The 17,701-nt window shown below is 47.5% G+C and overlaps 1 protein-coding gene across 5 annotated transcripts in view; it reads left to right on the forward strand.

Moving 5' to 3' along the window:
• The window catches only part of LOC119374688 (cysteine-rich motor neuron 1 protein), a 444,084-nt gene that overhangs the window by 409,006 nt on the left and 17,377 nt on the right, over positions 1-17,701 (forward strand). For all 5 annotated transcript variants that reach the window (XM_049420441.1, XM_049420442.1, XM_049420443.1 and 2 more), the window contains one exon: positions 15,142-15,263. In XM_049420441.1, the coding sequence (XP_049276398.1) occupies positions 15,142-15,263 (122 nt within the window). The remainder of the gene's footprint in view (positions 1-15,141; positions 15,264-17,701) is intronic.

Below are 17,701 nucleotides of genomic sequence, written 5' to 3' on the forward strand. Positions count from 1 at the left end.
GGATCCAAAGAAACTACCACCACCCGAGCCCGTTCAACTATGGCTCGAGACGAAACCGTTTGAAACGAAGCGATGCGGAACGCAACACGCGCAATGGCGCTCGCTCCAATGCTCTAGTCATATGCATACGTAACTTTTCATTTAAAAAGTAAAGTAAAATAGAAGTTGTGTAGGGGATTCGGAGAAGAAGGCGACGTGAATAATGGCGTTCCGCACTCGTTGTTCCGTGAGAAGGCCAGGCAGCTGTCATCTTACGAAAGATGAACAGCATATACCTGCATGCCTTGCTGCTTTGTCCATCCAAAAAAATATATATATAGAAGAATAAAAGGCACGGCACAATCGAGACACAGAGCACAAAGCGCGGTTATGCCCGACAGCCGAGAAAATGCGGCATTGTTGCGAGCAAACGGGTTTTCCCCTTTTGATGGATCTGCGTCGCTCAAGCTGTATAACTGCGTTGCAGCGCCAGAACGATTCGTAACTCGTCCTCCCGTCTCGCATCAGTACCGTGCAGCGTTGCGGAAGCCTCTACGTGGGAACCGCAGCGCGGGTTGCGCTAGTCGCAGTGAGGAGCGTTACGAGACAGTATCTGCTCCCGTTTACTTTCATGCTGTATTCGCGCGCTACGCGAGTCCTCGGTGTGCCGGGAAAGCTGCGATGAAGCACTGTCATCGTAATGGAAAATTTTTGGAGGACGCTTGAGCTTCGCCTTCAAGAGTAGAACGCGATAGCGTAATGTGGCCCCTTGCGCATCGCCTTCTCAAGTGATAGCCTGCTTCAGTTCTCGGTGCATGCCTCAACCGTGCCGTAAGGAAACGAACGACTGTGCGCGTAACAATTGCCATTTCAAGCTACCCTAGAATGCCTACTGCAGGTACAGTTGCGAGGTGCGCACTACGCCATAATTCTTCCTTTGGCGAATCAGCGAAGGGCCCACTACGCGTCCGTAACTTTGTTGATGCTTTTGCGGACGATGATGATTAAATGTGTCTGAGCGCTTTGTAATGGGTGGGCCTTTAAAACACCCACTCGATCGTTGCGCAATTCACATGTTCTGACTCCGGGCGCGATTCTACGCTACTGCCGCACACTATTACATGCGTTAAGGAGACTCCTTCCACTGCATGACATCCACATAGGGTTTGTTTTTTTTTCGAGGCAGTTTCAAGCAATATCGTGGCTCTGGGGTAGAACACCCGCTATGGCGCGCAGACGACCTGGATTTGATTCTCACTCTAACCTAAGATTTTTATTATTTATTTTGTTCGCATCTTTCTCGTTTCGGTGACGGACAAGATCATAATTTTTCGCTCATAACCAACGACGCCGACGCCGGAATTTCCGCGAAACGAGCTCTTTACCGCTATCGTGTTAATAAGTTAGAGGTAGAATACGGTGGAGGGGCACTCATCTTGAATTCCTACCAATTACAGTCCCATTTTTTTAACACCATGAATACCGCTTAGAAGAGGTGTGGTCGTTGGATGGTTATAATAGAAAGTATTTTCGCGTTTCACCGCCATATATGATAATACTGCACCTTCACTGTCGCGTGCCGCCAATCTGTAAAGGTCACCATTTCCAATTAGACAGTACTCGCTTCCAATTAGCGAATACCAGCTTCCAATTAACGTCGTCTGCTTTTTTTTTTAGTTCTTGGGGGCAGACGACGCAGCTATACGCACCGATGTACGTAATTGACGCTGCAGATTTAGCCGCAACAGTCGCCGAACGGTCTTGTCTTTTTTCTTCTTCTTTTTTTGTCATATTCTAAATGGGATCAACAGTTTTGGCAGGCTTGTGCACTGAAAACCACGGAGATGTAACAGAGTGTCGCAATGAGCAACCAACGCCAGATAATCTCTACAGAGGCTCTATCACTAATAACGATGCGCGAAACTTCTTCGGCGGAGATAATCCGAACGGCCTAAAAAGTTTATAATATTTCCTAGCGACCCGTGCGCGTGTATTTTATTGCGGGTCACTTCCGTGACGGAAATGACGTCAGTGAAATCTTGGTGGATTCCGGTATAGCGCGCTTTCGCGTTGAAAAACAGCGTCGTCTCGTGATGCCCGCAAAAACAGGCGATGCATTCCACAGAACAACACTCGGTGGTAACCATGTGCTTCGATATAGGCCGATCGCAGTAGCAATGCTACTCCCGCTGTGCTGCGCATTAGTCGTGACAAAAAACGCGCGCATATATATCGGAACGAAGGTTGCAGCAGCACGGCTTCGTGAGTTTTCGTCGTCGTAATCAGACGAACACGAGTCGCGCGCAACGGTGTCCTACCTCCCAGTACTCTTTGCTGCCAGCATTATCACTATGCTGCACCGTACTCCGGAGACTATATCCGAAGCGTTATCAATAACGTCGTCTGTTGCTTCCGTGATTTGAAAGCAGTCCAGACGCAGTCGGGGAGCAGCAACAATACGTGCGATGTGCCCGCACTGCTCGTTGGCTGAAACGCTGCAGTTCTAACAATGCTGCACGCATTTATGATTTTGTATTTCTTGAAACGTTGCAGCTCTGACGATGCTGCACGCATTTATTATTTTATTTTGTCTTTGTGTGAGCCTCAAGATTCCATTGCCTCACACGTTCCCTACTGCGAGCACTCCATGCAGTGAAGTTCTTTCGCTACGATCTTTTTGCCTAGTCTCTTGGCTGTCTAGATGACGCTTTTAACTTTATTTCCATGATTTTCGTACCCACGGTTGTACATCACCGGGGTTTGCATAAGCCTCGTACGCATATACGTGTAACATACGGTGCGTAATATTTTGAATGCTGCACACAACATACCCTCTGTTTCGAAATTTCCTCGAAGTGGTTGGAGATTCCGACTGGGTTGACGTTACCCTCCTCCATTCGAGTGAACTCATCAGAGCGAACGGAGCGGCACGCTATTTTATACATTCTGAGAACAAAATGAAGAACATACTAAAAAAACCTTGAAGTGATGATTTATGCAAGTATAGGCGCATGGCTTGATTGTAGACGCGCTATCTAAAGGCGTAAAACATTGCGAAAGGTGAATTCGCTCCTTTAGCAATCAGTACAGCGTTTCTCAATAACAAGTGAGACGGTGTCTTTCGTAAGAACGTGCTCAGACATACCTATATAATAAAGGCAGGGTAGATGCCCTCTTCTTGTTCAAGCCGGCATGATATGTATGTAGGGTGTACCATGCTATCGAGCACTGGCGTAGCCAGGGTTGGAGGCGGCGAAATGTTTGTTTTGCATGTGTATATTACACGCACATACACAAACTCACGCACGAACATGCATAACGCGTGGTTTAACCCCCCCCCCCCCCCCCAGAAGAAAAAAAAAGAATTCTCGCTACGCCCCTGCTATCGAGCACCAATCAATATCTTTAAAAACAGCAACTGCGTTACGCAAAGTAAGCCTAGTACACGTTATCTATAGAGTATTCGCCGGCATTTTCTTTCTTTATTGAGGTTTGATTAGTTAATTATCATAAATACAGTAACTCGATGAGTGCTCACCTAACTATAAAAGGGTCAGTGCAGAATCTCTAGTTACTCTTAAAAGTACATGCATGTAACTGATCTATTGTCACCAACGTACTAATTGCGTGCCAACTTTTTCTGCAGAAGAGCAAAGCCCGTGAAACGTGAAAATATGCAGCTTTGGAAATATGTATATCAAAATCCTAAGCATGCGTTTTCCGGTTTTTTTCTTGCTTTTGAAACTTACCTTATGTCGTCCAAGGTCGACCTTCCGGCTCCTCTGAGATCAGCGGAGGTCGGTGACGTCACGAAGGCGCACGCGCTGTGAAGAAACGAACGTTGGTATCACGTACAAAGTTTGTGGGCGGAGTCATCAACGTTTCCGTATGCGTACCATTCACCGCAAGGTCTCTATGAACACCCCCACCCCTAACAACAACAAGGAGTTGACCGCCGCGGAGTCACGTAAAACAAATGTCGCGACGCTCACACCGACGGCATCACAAACAAACATCTTCGACGGTCACAAAGCCTGCGTGGAAGGCCACGTGGTTGCCCACCTGTTTCTCAGTTTCCAAGCTCAACGTCCTCAAACACACACAGAACAAACACGCACGGGAACTATAAACACACCACTGTATATGTTCCGACGCACCAGACCTCTCTTCAAATCTCCCGACGGAGTATACTCCGTCAGAAGTTAGACGATACATGTACACAACGTTGTGCACACGTATCGTCGAACTGTTTCACGATGTTTTCCCGCGGGAACACCTTCACGGTTCATCCAGAAGTCCATCGATTGAGGCGGCACGTGGTACTTTTCGTCCGAGCGCAACGCAAACCTTCAGGGGCGAGGTCGTCGTCTTGGAAACTTCCATGAAAAGACGACATACACTTCGTCCTGCGCTAAGCGCAGTTTTCGTTCACACCTGCGACTATAGCACCGGTCACGCGATCATTTGCGACTGGCGACCAAAAACCGACTCTCCGCGACCGATGTTCACACCCGCTTGCGACTCGCCCCCACAGAATTCACGCCTGCTCACATATGGCTCGCATTGACATTAATTGCCCCGTAAAATAAGCTGACGTCATGTTCCTGCGCATATGATTAGTTCAGAGGTTTGCGACTGAAAAATCGAGCAGCGAGAGACTGAGCAGCGAGCCATTTCGCAGGTGTGAACGCGCCCTGATTGTGGCCGGTTGGTGCGTAGAGGGAACGAAACGACGCTTAGCACAGGACGAAGTGGCTGTCGTCGTCACTTAAAAAAAAACGAAATACACTTCGTCCGGTCCAAAGCACTGTTCTGTTCCTTTCCCATGCAAAGAACAGCGCGGCGGGACTGCAATTCACGCGAATAGCGAAAGCTGCACGAGACGCAGTCGAAATGACGGTCGCCGCACGTACCGTAATTCCTCGTCCAAGTCTGCAGATGCGTCGCCGTGGTTGCCGTTTTCAAACCGTCGGGGACACGCTGTCACTCCGGTATAGAGAGGCTATACGGGAGCACAACACACACAGTTCACCAATGCTGATGTTCAGCCTTATCGGTGGAACATGTAACGACTGCAAAGTGCTTGAAGGACGGGGACTAGGATTCGTGTTATGTTCTTCCTAGCTCTCGTCCTTCAAGCGCTTTGCAGTCATTACACAGTATAGCACATATAGTTCGTCATGCTGGTAACGTACTCCCCAGGACAGCTCGTGAACAAAGAGAGTTGCTTTGCACCGAAGACTCCTCAGTAGTGCCTTATCGACGCATAGGTTCCGACGGTCCCCCGATGTGCGATAGTATCAGATCGCTCGGCCAGGATCCAGCAAATAACGATGTGACGTTGTAGTGAGCGTCCCGTTTACGAATGAACGATGATTCAGCAAAAAAAAAACAAAAAAAACACGCACGATAACGCGCTGTACAGCGTGCATTATAGCGCTCCGACGATAACAGTGGCAGTCGAATCCATACACGTTAGAGATAAAAGGAAGTCGCGTCGGGCTCGTTGGAACGTTGCGCATAGAATGACGCAGCAGGAACTGCGACAACGGTTCCAGGCGTTCTTTTTTTTTTTTTTTAACATGCGCGCGCGCGTGCACCATGCATGACGCGGCATATCAGCGGAACGTTGAACCCCGCCGCCGCTGCGCATGCGGCTGCCGCACGTGTGACGCAAGCGACGAGCATGACGAAGCGATATGGTCAAACGCGCGTGACAAACCGAGTTTTAGGCAGATTACAGACATTGAATTCTTGTATTTCGCCTGTTCATGGGCCCTTTCAGAAACAAACAGCAGTAGGCCTTACAGTAAGGGTTCACTGTAAATTTATAACTGTGAATCTGTGAATCAGAGATGCTAGACTGAAGTGAAATGTCTCGTTTCGTCCGGGTAATGCTTCAAAGATGGCCGCGTTCAAGCAAGTTTTCTATTATAACTAATATCAGCGTGGGAATTATTAGCATTTGTACGCAGCACATGGATTTGTATAAGAATTCATCTTTCGAGCTGCTTCAAGCGGGCTCAGTCGCGACCACTTAATATTGAATGTATGATTTTCAGCAAGCTATGTCGCTTATTTTTCGACTGCAACGACTCCCAATTAAAACGCGAGAGTACTGCTGAAATTTACTTTTTATTCGCCATTGGCGTAGCGAGAGGAGGGGGAGGGGGTAATAGCCCCTCTCTATCCGAAAATTTTCAGTTGTGTATATATATATATATATATATATATATATATATATATATATATATATATATATATATATATATATATATATATATATATATATATATAAATTCTGCCTACGCCGCTGTTATGGTATTCGCGCTTTCGTGCGCATTTAGAAGAAAGAAAAAATACTTCAAGTTTTCTGAAAGTAAAAAAAGAAAGAAACGTCGTAAGGTCGTTTTGCAATCCGCAAGCGCGCAGGAGGATTTTAGGCCACATCCACGTTTATATTACCCATAATTCCCTACGGTATGGTACCGAACAACTGAACAGTAAAGCTTTATTGCACTGCCGCCGGGGTCGACATCTTAAATACATTTTTTGCAAGAAGCTTATGCGATTAAGATCGTATAGAATACCTTCGGAGATTATTATTATTAAAGTCGTTTTAGATATGAACGTCGCTCCATCGGTTGCGGATTCAGAAAGGAACGCGAATTGCGAAACTTCGGCCACATGCGCGGCATGGTTCTTTATATTCCCGCGAGAGGTCGTTACGGAGGTTATCTTGCACGCTGTAGAAATTTGTTGCTCGAAAAATTAAAGAGGCATTAAAGTAGAATATAATCCACGTGGAATCTCCTCTGGGAGTTGTCTATACCATAGAGTTTCCTAAAATGACCTAGAGGGAACTCTGGCGCTGCGATCGTTGAGCCACCATGGGAATGATGGGTAGTACACGGATTTGCCTAGTCTTCGTGCTTGTGGGCTTCGAACGCACTTGTGGCTTTGTTTATTGCTATGTTTTGGTTTTCTTTCGGATAAAAGAATGGATCGTTGTGAACTTCGTGACCAGATTTGAATCGGTGAGCCTAAAGAAGTTAAAGTGGTGAAGTGAAACTGCTGATTTTTGCTTACCTTCGTTTTGCGACAAAGCGGATGCAGGCGACGCGGAGCCAAACGGAGCCGAAAGAACGAAGTTTAGACAAATCCGTGTACTACCCATGATTCCCATGCTGGCTGAAGCACGATGCATTGCAGCTCCCATAGACACTAGCGCCAGAGTTCCCTCTAGTAAGTATTGTAGGAAACTCTATGGTCTATACGATGCGTAAGCGTAGAGTTCTAACAATTCTAGAGGGCGCTGGTTTTAACCGTAGGAAACTTCATGGCATGCAGCCTTCCCTGGAACATTGTTTTCGAGCGGCATCGGCACGGAGTCTTCTTCTTAATAATAATAATAATAATAATAATAATAATAATAATAATAATAATAATAATAATAATAATAATAATAATAATAATAATAATAGATTTTAGCTGCGAAAACCACGATATATGATCAGGGACATCTTAGCGGAGGGCTCCTGAAATTTTGACCATCTGGTGTTCTTTAACGTGCACTGACTTCGAACAGTACACGGGCTTCTAGCGTTTAGCCTCCATCGAAATGCGACCGCCACGGCCGAGATCGAACCCGCGACTTTCGGTTCCGTAGCCGAGCACCGTATAATCACTGCAGCAACTCCCTTTAAAGGTCCTTTAAAGAAGCTCATTTAGTAAGCCTATAATTTAATCAAAGTGACAGCGCACGCCTCACCCCTGCGTCTTAGAGAACGCACAGCTCTCTGGATCAGGCCGCGTTTCATCGGTAATTGCGCATGCTGCATGGTAAAAAAAGAAAACAAAAGAAAAACCGGGGCAGCTACACAAAGATGGTGCAAATAATACTGAGGAAACAGCGGAGCTAGAGGCCTAGCCCTACTCCTTTACCTCATCCTCACTTCCCTTTCCCACCCTCTTGCTATACGATACAAGAAGGACACGAGTGTCGTGTCCTCCTTGTTCCCTTTGTCCCTGTCCAAAGTGCGCTACTTCACAATATCAGTATAATGATCAGTCACCAACTAGCCCAGCTCTCAACCTTATTATACTATACGCGGCTATGCTATGCTTCCTTTCTGTCTTTCTTTGTCTCTCTCTCTCTCTTACTTCGTCTCTCCCTGTTTCTCTGTCTTTCGTTCTTTCTTTCTCCTTCCATCTTTCTTTCTTCGTTCTCTCGCCCATAGCAACCCAGTCATGCGTATGGTTCCCGTAAATGCCTGTTCTGCTATACCGTGCCTGGATAGCCGAGTGGTTACGACGCTTGCCTTAGGACCGTGCTTACCCGGGTTCGAATCCCGCCTCGACAAGAAAGTTTATTTCGTTCTGTTTATTTCTTCTCCTCCTCTCCACTTCGCCGAGCAGAATCTTAGCTTAATGGTGTTCGCACAATTTCTGTGGCACATACCCGTTTCTGATGATCATAGTTTCTGCGCACGATCGGCATACGAACGAAAGAATATTGTTATAATTACAGTGGTGTACGAGAGACGCTATACGCAACGACGGCCTCAAGGCGAGGAGGCCGCGCTTACATATCGGTGGCGTACAAGTTGCTCGTGTACGTTCTTGTACACGAATGAGTGCGGCTCATATGTTATAAAACATAGTCCAGCACAACGTGCATCCTCGTTTTCTAGTTAATATTCCGTCCAGGTAATGCACGATGTATCGCATACAATGGCACTACGTGATAGTGTGTGCGTGCGTGTGTGTGTGTTAGAAAGACACGAAGCCGAGGACTAAATTAAGTGGCCCTCGTGCCTCGGGAAACATGGGGACCATGCATTGATATCGCTACGATGCGCGTATATATGCTACGTGGCCCGTTTGCACGTACTTGCCAAGCAATCAGGCAGGAAACTGTACGTACGGCCGGAGAGGAGAGATAGGCCCGAGATAGTTCGGTATCGGAGAGTGCGCCGTGCCCGAGCTTCCTGCGTTCCGGCACGTAACGAGGCGTGTTGCGGTGACACCATAGCTGACCGCTGCATCCGACCGAGCGGCAGAACGCCTATCTGTGCTGTGCAGGTGTATATATATTCTTGTTTTACAGGCGAAGCTCTCCTTTTGCCTATGCTTCCGTGAGACGTCCATTTGCCGTCGCGTCGGTCTGTCTGGCCTCGTAGCACCACAGGAGGAGGAGAATAACGATGAGGAGGATGAAGAGGATGAATGACGATCATGATGAAGATAAATAATGACTATGTTGATGATGATGAGGAGAAATAACGATGAGGACGATGAGGAGGAGGAGCAATAATGATGAAGGGGATGAATATTATGATGGTGATGATGATGAGGAGGAGGAAGATGAGAGAGGGGTGCTAAAGCATAACCTCCTGGCTCGAAACCTTTACAGTTTATGCATACACGCACACATGCAAACGAACGCACGCATACACATATATGGGGGTGTCGGCTTTCTGCACCTCAGATGATTTTGCAGTGGCTCCGGGATCGGCCCACCTTTGACCAAGCGGCATTTTCATGTGATTACGTAATCACGTGACGTCATGATGACGTGACAAATTTTGGCGACTTGTGGCGCAATGAAGACGTCATCACATGCAGATCTTTTTTTGTGTCACTCGTGTTGACACCACATCCGTCGATGGACACTTCTCGCGTTTGCGAGACATCTAAGGCTTTCGCCTTTAAAAAAAATTGGCCGCGTATCTGCGTGTTACGCTGCTAATGTCGTCGAAAGACGATAGTCTACTGCCGGCCGTTTCTGCGCCGTTTCAGCGCAGCCTAAGAAACACTAGAGTCTTTAGAATTACATATCGATGTATTTTCTAGTAAAGGAACACACCGCCTAATACTTACGTATTGATGTTGCGCCTCATATATGCGTAAAATTTGCTTTTTGATCGACAATGTTCACAAGTATGAACACAGCTACCGGTTCAGGATGGCTGGGCGTTCAGCTAGTGCTTAAACTTTGGCCGGGTGGCTGAATCGTGTGACAGACAGACAGACAGATTAAAATTTCTGCGTTTAAGTTCCCCAAAAAAGACTATCGCCTTTAAAAAAGAAACACCGAGATCGGTTAGGCATGATTTCTTTTTCGATGCCTCTCTTCATACCATCCACACCACCATCGCTGCGTGATTCCGTACTGTTCCCAGGCCACGTTCCGGGCGCGCGGCTGAAACGAGTTTCATCTTTTGCGCGCACCCAGCGAGTGCGACTGGTCGCCCTTCTTCGAAGAGCGCGATCAAAAAGCGCGCCCGAGAGAGAGCACGCATTGGAGCACGCGTATTTTCGTGCACGGGCGCGCTCGCTCGCACAATCGCCGCGCCGAATCGCTCCACATTTCGGCCCGACCGGGCAGGTGGTGGCGCCGGTGGGCGGTCGACCTTGAAGGACGCCAGGGCAAGGACGACGCCGCTTGTCCGATATGGCCCTACAGGGCGACATGGTGGCCGCGCTCTCCTTTCTTTCGTCGGTTATTTGTCTGGGGGTGCAGGACGCAGCGGGAGCGACCTTTTGCGTATACGTATTAACGACGCGACCGGGACATTGCGATAGCCGGCCGGTTGGCGGCGTTGCAAGCCGGGCCGGCCTCTGTGCCGGGAGACATAGTGCAGAAGCATTCACTGTTGCGCCAGTTGGTGCATCATTGTACTCGCCACAGTGCTCTACACTCTAAGAAAAAAAAAAAGAGTATGCGTGATTCCTTTCGGAGAGGCCTGACTTGCCACGTATAGACACGTCAACTCTATTTTGGGGGTCATTATACTCTCTTCTGAGAGTCGTGTGACCGACAAGAGTGTTAACGTGTCCCTTTCGGGGTGTCCTAACAAGTCAGGACTCTCCGAAAAGAGTCACACATACTCTTTTGGAAGAAAGAAGGAAAGAAAGAAGGAAGGAAATAAAGGAAGGAAGTAAAGGAAGAAAGAAAGAAAGAAAGAAAGAAAGAAAGAAAGAAAGAAAGAAAGAAAGAAAGAGTAAGGGCTCCTGATTTTTTTTCTTTTTTATGATTGCGCTTAACGTGCTGTTGGTCAACACGACCTAGGACAAATCTAGGTGATGTTGGCTTAACGCGCACGTGATATATGCAGCTCAGAGTCCGGTATGTCCCGAAGCATTGTCGGAGCGTAGCTTGCCGAAACTCATAAGCCAATGATAGGAGTATTCCCGATCCATCTCGAAGGTTACAAAGTCTCAGATAAAAGTCGTACACAGCAGCCAAAAGTGTCCCGAAAGACTTGGGTGACAGTCAACTGGAATAGTGATTAGGCGCACATCGTTAATAAAATAAACCAATGTACCTATCCCATTTCTGACGGGTGTGCGCTGTGGCATAGGAGAGAACGTGGTTTACACTTTGGCTCCAAGGCAGTTGAATTTCTTGTGCGGCGGTGTTCAGCTTTAGGGTGCACGTACCATTGTTGGTATCTCTAAATCGTTATCTTGATGCTCTCCGATACACAAGTAGATGCAGAGCTCTGAATCATAAAGCATCTGTTCGATGCACAGCTCCGACTTGCTGGAGCTCGTCAAATTGTGCAGCGTCACCATAGTGGAGTATGTAGTACTCTAAATTGTCTCTATATCGCGCCGCAGAGTAGTTAATTGCTTTGCATTTTAGGGGCGAAGCTCCTTAAGGCGGCACCCGTTCGTCCCTCGTAGTCGTAGTAGTAGTCGTAGTAGTGCGTAACCAGTCTTAAAGGGGTCATGAAGCACCCCTTGGGCTCATTGAAAAAACACATCCTGCGGAAAGCTGACACGGCTATGAACTACTCTGCCAAATATTACAGTCGTGCGCGCCGCGTAATGGCCACAAGCGGAGCGCGAAGTTGCCGTTTCCCCAGGCACCCTCTTTTCAAACAGAGGCCGGTTCTCACTCTCGTCGGTGGGCGGGGCGGCTGTCCGCTGTACGTCGCAAGAGACATAGCATGCTTATTGGCCGATAGCCGACGTAAATCGAGAGCGGCGTTCGGATCAGATGCGCTTCTTGCCGCGGGGTGCCGCCACATGCCGGCGCCGCACTCCTCAGTACACGGTAGCCGCACTCGCGCAAGCGAATCACAGCGGGAGAGCGATCGCGTTTCATGACGCGCGCTGGCGTAACTTCTTTCCCCCATGCCATCCCTCCCTGTCTAGCTTCCAGTGCGCTCGTCGGCACGAGAAAAGAGAGAAAGCGCTGGGAGCGTGCGCCAAACCCCCGTAACTCCGCTGATTCTTGACGGATTCGAGAAATTTTTGCGGCAATCGATTCGGGAGGCAGTACACTCCGATACTGAGGCCATTAGATAATTACTTGGAAAAGTGGTTCATGACCCCTTTAACGCTAGTACCAGATCTTGACCTCCAAGGTGGTGCCGGTGGGAGATTTTTCCTGTGCGTTGTTGAACAATAAAAAATTCGCAGCGTGCGCGTTAACTAAAAGCCGAATTCTTCTGTCTCTCATTCCCCATTAGCAGCCATTGGCATGTTCCAGTAGGAAACGTTAGTAGAAGTGTGTTCGCTAAAAGCCGACTTCTTCTGTCTCTCATTCCCATTAGCAGCCATTGTTTACCTCCAAGGTAGTGCCTGGTGAGATTTCTCCAAGGAGGTTAAAAAAAAATTCTGGAGTGGAAGCTCTCGAAACGCCTTGCCAGTGAAAGTGAAGCCAGCTTTTGCCCACCAAAGAGCTCGGAAACATGCTCTTTTCTGGTCGTGCCTGCTTAGAGGTCAAATGGCTTTGATCTGTTAGTGTAAATGCTACGTTAATTACAAAATAAAAGATCGTTGTTGCCGACAAAAGTAACCCGTCGAGAGGAGTATTGACAATTGATGTCCGATAAAATTTGCCATGACTTTGATGCTGACTTACGAAAACTAGTAAAACAAATACACACTTGCAGCAGTATCTGACCCGTAAAAGTTGCCATATTAAACTTCTCTGGCGTGCGTGGAAAGCGCTCGCTTTCCTTCGCCAAACGCCGATGGTTTATCGTGCCCCTAGTAAGATGGCGGGCGCAGCCGCCATCTTTTGGTGGGCACGGCTTCACTACTAAGCAATAATCGCCGCTCCAGCAATTTTTTCAACCTCCTTGGATTTCTCCTGTGCGTGATTAAACAATAAAAATTTTGTTCAAAACGCCGTTGATTGCTGAAATAAACCAACGAAAGACGCCAGATGTTTTGTAAAAGCAAAACGGAAGAACGCCAGATGTTTCTAAAGCAAAACGAAAAGACGCCAGCTGCTTAACGAAAGACGCCAGATGTTTTCTAAAGCAATGGTTTTCTAAACAATGAAAATTCACAGCGTACATGTAAAATTAAAGCGAGCTGCAAGTCGTCATAACTCATCGAACCTTTAGTATAAACGCGCCCGATCTCACGTCGGTGATGATGTACTGGGCAGAATTCACGGAAGATTCACGGTTTACCGATGAACCTCCGCAGCTTCGCCCACTCATCATCATTCACTCCGTGGATATGCTGTGATTTTTTTCACACGAGTACAGACAACAGAGATGCAGTCGAGCTCGACACTATGCAGTGATGGTATTCGACCACCAGCCTAGAAGTCAGGCGATTCCAAAGACTTATAATGAGGGGCACAGCAATATGGCAGAAGTCCCGTCACGCAAACACCTGCATGTACAGTACGGTCCACTGTTAAAGGGAACGCTCGAATGAGCAACTTTCATTTCGTTGGCCCCCGAACGGCTAGTGGATGAGCAAAGATTTTTGTGCACGTTACGTACTGGTCTATCATAACGGTTCGGAACTGCCAACCACCAGTAGTGTTATGCAGATCTAAGCCACTATGCTTTTGCACGAAAGCGAAATCCGGACATTCCCGAAACGCAAGTGTTCCCTTTAACAGTGGACCCGTCTGTATATCAGAGAGTCCAATGCAATGATCAACGTATTTACAAATTGCGGAAATGTACTAACTGTGGTCTGTACGCTGGAACGATGTTTCCTTGACAGCGACTAAGACGGTAGTTCGCTACCACATTTTTCCCTCGCGGTGTTACAGCCACTAAGGAGCGATAAATGTCTTGTGGAAGGCAGGGAGGTTAACAGATATCAGTATCGGAAGACAGATAACAGTTTACCACCTGAACTCGGCAAAGGGAAACAGATAAGACAAGAAAGCAGAGCCCGTAAGTATGTGAACACCAGTTCAGCCAGTGTTAGCCAGATCTCACTGGCGTTCCGATGCTCACGGCGTTGCCATGAGTCGCCAGCGACACAGTGGCCCATAACAATGACAATACTGACATGATTTAAATGTCTTAGTCGCGGTTTAACTTGACAGCCCTCATCGATTTTGAAGACAACGCATTTCTTGACGCTCTTCCAAATGCAGTATAGACTTACAGCTCTATGACAGAAAGACAAGAAAGAAGATGACACACTGCGCTCATCTTCCACCAGCACTGTGTAATGGGGTACGGCGCGGCGACCGATTTTCGACGAAAAATACGGACTCGATCCAGAAGACATTGCAATCTTAACAGAGTCACACTAAGTCAGGCCACTTCAACTACCGTATCTACTTAATCTCACTCTACCAGCACTCGTTAGCACACATATTGGCTAGTACACCGGCTAGATTATGGCTAATGTCAGTTACACTGGTGGATAATGTTGCTTACAGATGGCCAAATGATTCCTAATGTTGGGTATATGGTTGGTTATTAGCTGTTAACTACGACGACGTCGCGTCCGTTCAATATTTATCCAATGATCAGTTGTCTACACGGGCGTCGGCAGGATTCTGTCTTGAGGGGTGCGAAACCGTGGTGCATCGTAGAGGGGATAGGGGAGGGGCAGGTGCTGGTGTGGCTTCGTGGGGGGCAGAAGCGTAGCCAGAAATTTTTTTCGGGGGGGGGGGGGGGGGGTTCAACCATCCTTTTTTTTGTGTTCTTGCGTGCGTTTGTATGTGTGCGTGTAATATACACATGCAAATTCGAAAAATTTCGGGGGGGGGGGGTCAAGTGCCCCCTTTGCACCACCCTGCCGAGGCTTGCGGTTGTCTACCGTAATTTTCTTTTCCCAGCACAGCAGCCAACCAATAGCAGTTATAGGCAATAATACAAGCGCTTAACTGTGTATACACTGACATAGTAAATTGAAGCTAAGACTCATTGTGTCGCGCAGGTGCGCCTGCCTCCCCAACGACTGCCTCGGGAAGGACTGCCAGCCCGACGAGGTGCGCCGCCTGGTGAAGACGGGGAACAGCAAGCCCGGTTCCTGTTGCGATACCTATGAGTGCGTTCCCGGTGAGTCACGGAAATATACTCGGGTTCCACTTCGCGCTTCAAAGCCCAGAAAAACAAAGTTCTGCAGCTCGTTACACATTGTGTAACTCATCTTGGAGGCAATAGCGTGCTGCACACTCGTTAACGCATTAAGTTGTACATTCGGCTACCAGACTTCTATGCAAGGCATAACGAGCCGCAGTGAAAGAAACACGCATTAAAACTGCCTTGACGTTCTCAGTCGATCGCATTGTAGAAACCGGAAGTGAACGTGGGAACGGAAGTGCATAACAGGAAGAGGGTTGTGCTTTACAGAAGCAACCCAGGCTCAGACTAGAAACTTTCGCTGTAAAAACTGACATCGTAGCAATTTTTCCCCGGCATTCAGAAGAAGAAAAAGACAAGAAAACACGGCTAATATTGGCCCAACATGGGGCCACTTCAAGGCCAATTAGCTTCGTGTTGGTCCAACATTGGTCAAATATTGTGTTGTATTATTGTCCGTCTCATTGCCACTCTGGTTGCATTTGTTACTGAAGCTGTCGATAAAATTGTGTATATGTGAGCTGTTGACAAGAGTATATGCAACTCAGCTTGTTGGCCCGAGAAAATTTAATGCGTAGCTGGGAGCAGCATTTCTTGTTTTTTTTTTTTTTGAGCAGCCATGTTAACACCAAAGCAAACTAATGCAATAGAAGTAAAACCAGCTCTAGATGGTGTGTGTCATGCGTGTTACGAGAACAGTGTCATTTTCTATGTGTCGTGTACTTTGCCCTGCTGTATCCTTTTTTCTACGAGGTAATGTTGATTTCCTTGAGTAGCTTTGCGAGTCTGCTTTCATAAGTTTGAATACGTTGAAGGAATTTCGTTGAACTACAGCGCTTGTATGTCGATTATTATTGGTTCTTCCCCTGTTTTATGCGCTGTTGTAGAAGATCTTTAAAGAACCTTGCTTGATAAGCATACGTTTCATACGACTTTTCGGTTTATACGATCACAAAAACAGACACTGAAGGTGTTACACTAGAATGATGATGTTTGAATCTCACATTCCTTCCATTAATGCATTCATTTTTTCACCTTTAAAGGGCCCCTAAGCTATACTCCGAGCTCAAAGACGAGTGAGTGGTTTTTTTTTTTCCCCTCGCCTTCACTGCCCTCAGGCGCTATCTGCTTATCGTCACTTATTTCTTCGTAAAACGCATGGACAATGATAGTACTAAGCGCTGCGCCCATCAGGATTTCGCGCTGTTCGGCTGCGCGCCATTATCTCCGCTCGCGCAGTCGAAAACGCGCCAAAACGAAGAAACACTTCAAAATCAGTTTATCGCGCAAGATAGCCATGCGAGACAAGGCGGAACAGGCGTGCGACTGCATGGCGAAGCAGGGTAGGAGATAATTCACAACTGATATCTCCCGGATATGGACCAATCCGGAGCTTCCTTACTCGTGACGTCACGTGAACGGACTGCTGGTGTCAGTGGCGTAGCCAGGGCGTGGCACACCGAACCCGTGCCCCCCCCCCCCTCCCCGATATTTTTTCTGCCATGGGATGTAGAGAGCACAAAATGACACTCGACCACACTTACCTGCCCGGGCCCCACGTCGGATCAAGGGCGTGCCCCCCACCACCCCGCGAAACAAATTTCTGCCTACGCCACTGGAAACACCAGGAGAGAATAACACGCTCGTTCGTTGTATTTTCAGAGGTTGCTTACAGGCCCTTGAAAGTTGTGAGACAAGTTTCTATAGCACGCGCACTTTCCTTAGGAAGGCATTGAAAAAAGATGGCGATAATTGTCTCTCTCACACCGCTCTTGTCTCCTCGTTTAAATGTCCACTATAGTTACCATATCATTACAGTCGATCGTGGCCTTGCTTTAATGGGCAGATTGGGACAAGTTGTTTGCCAAATAAATGCGCACTGCGCACGACGAAAAAAAAGAAGAAACGATAAAGTGTCGAGGAATGAAAACTGGACGCTTTCCAGCAGCTATTAGCGTATTACCGAGAATCGTGTTATAGTGCTGCGAGCCAGACACACAAGGCACGTGCCGCGGCTCACGTTTGTCGCTCGCGCGCATAGTTATGTTTAGTAAGTTGGTGCCTACCCATCAATTACTAGCTGTCAAGGACTGTATGGTAATCGCCGGCCATCTGGTTACATTATGCCAGACTTTCCTCCATTGAATAGCTCGAGTTAAGCCATCCAGTAATAAGAGATGATGAAGCGACGTATGACCACACTTTTTTCTTTGCCACGTTTTCTTTTCTGTAATGTTTATTCACTCTTCCTGTCGTTCACTCTTCTATATACTCCTACAAACACTGCTGACACTCGCTCAGGCGTCAGCCGTCAACGCTTCAAAGTTGCAGTGAGATCAGCAATAATAGTTAAGTGAGATCAGTAATAATGCGGCCCTCGAAGATGCGCCGGTCACGCGCGTGTTGTTATGCGC

The sequence above is a fragment of the Rhipicephalus sanguineus genome, chromosome 11 (assembly GCF_013339695.2).
Source record: "Rhipicephalus sanguineus isolate Rsan-2018 chromosome 11, BIME_Rsan_1.4, whole genome shotgun sequence".
NCBI lineage: Eukaryota > Metazoa > Arthropoda > Arachnida > Ixodida > Ixodidae > Rhipicephalus > Rhipicephalus sanguineus.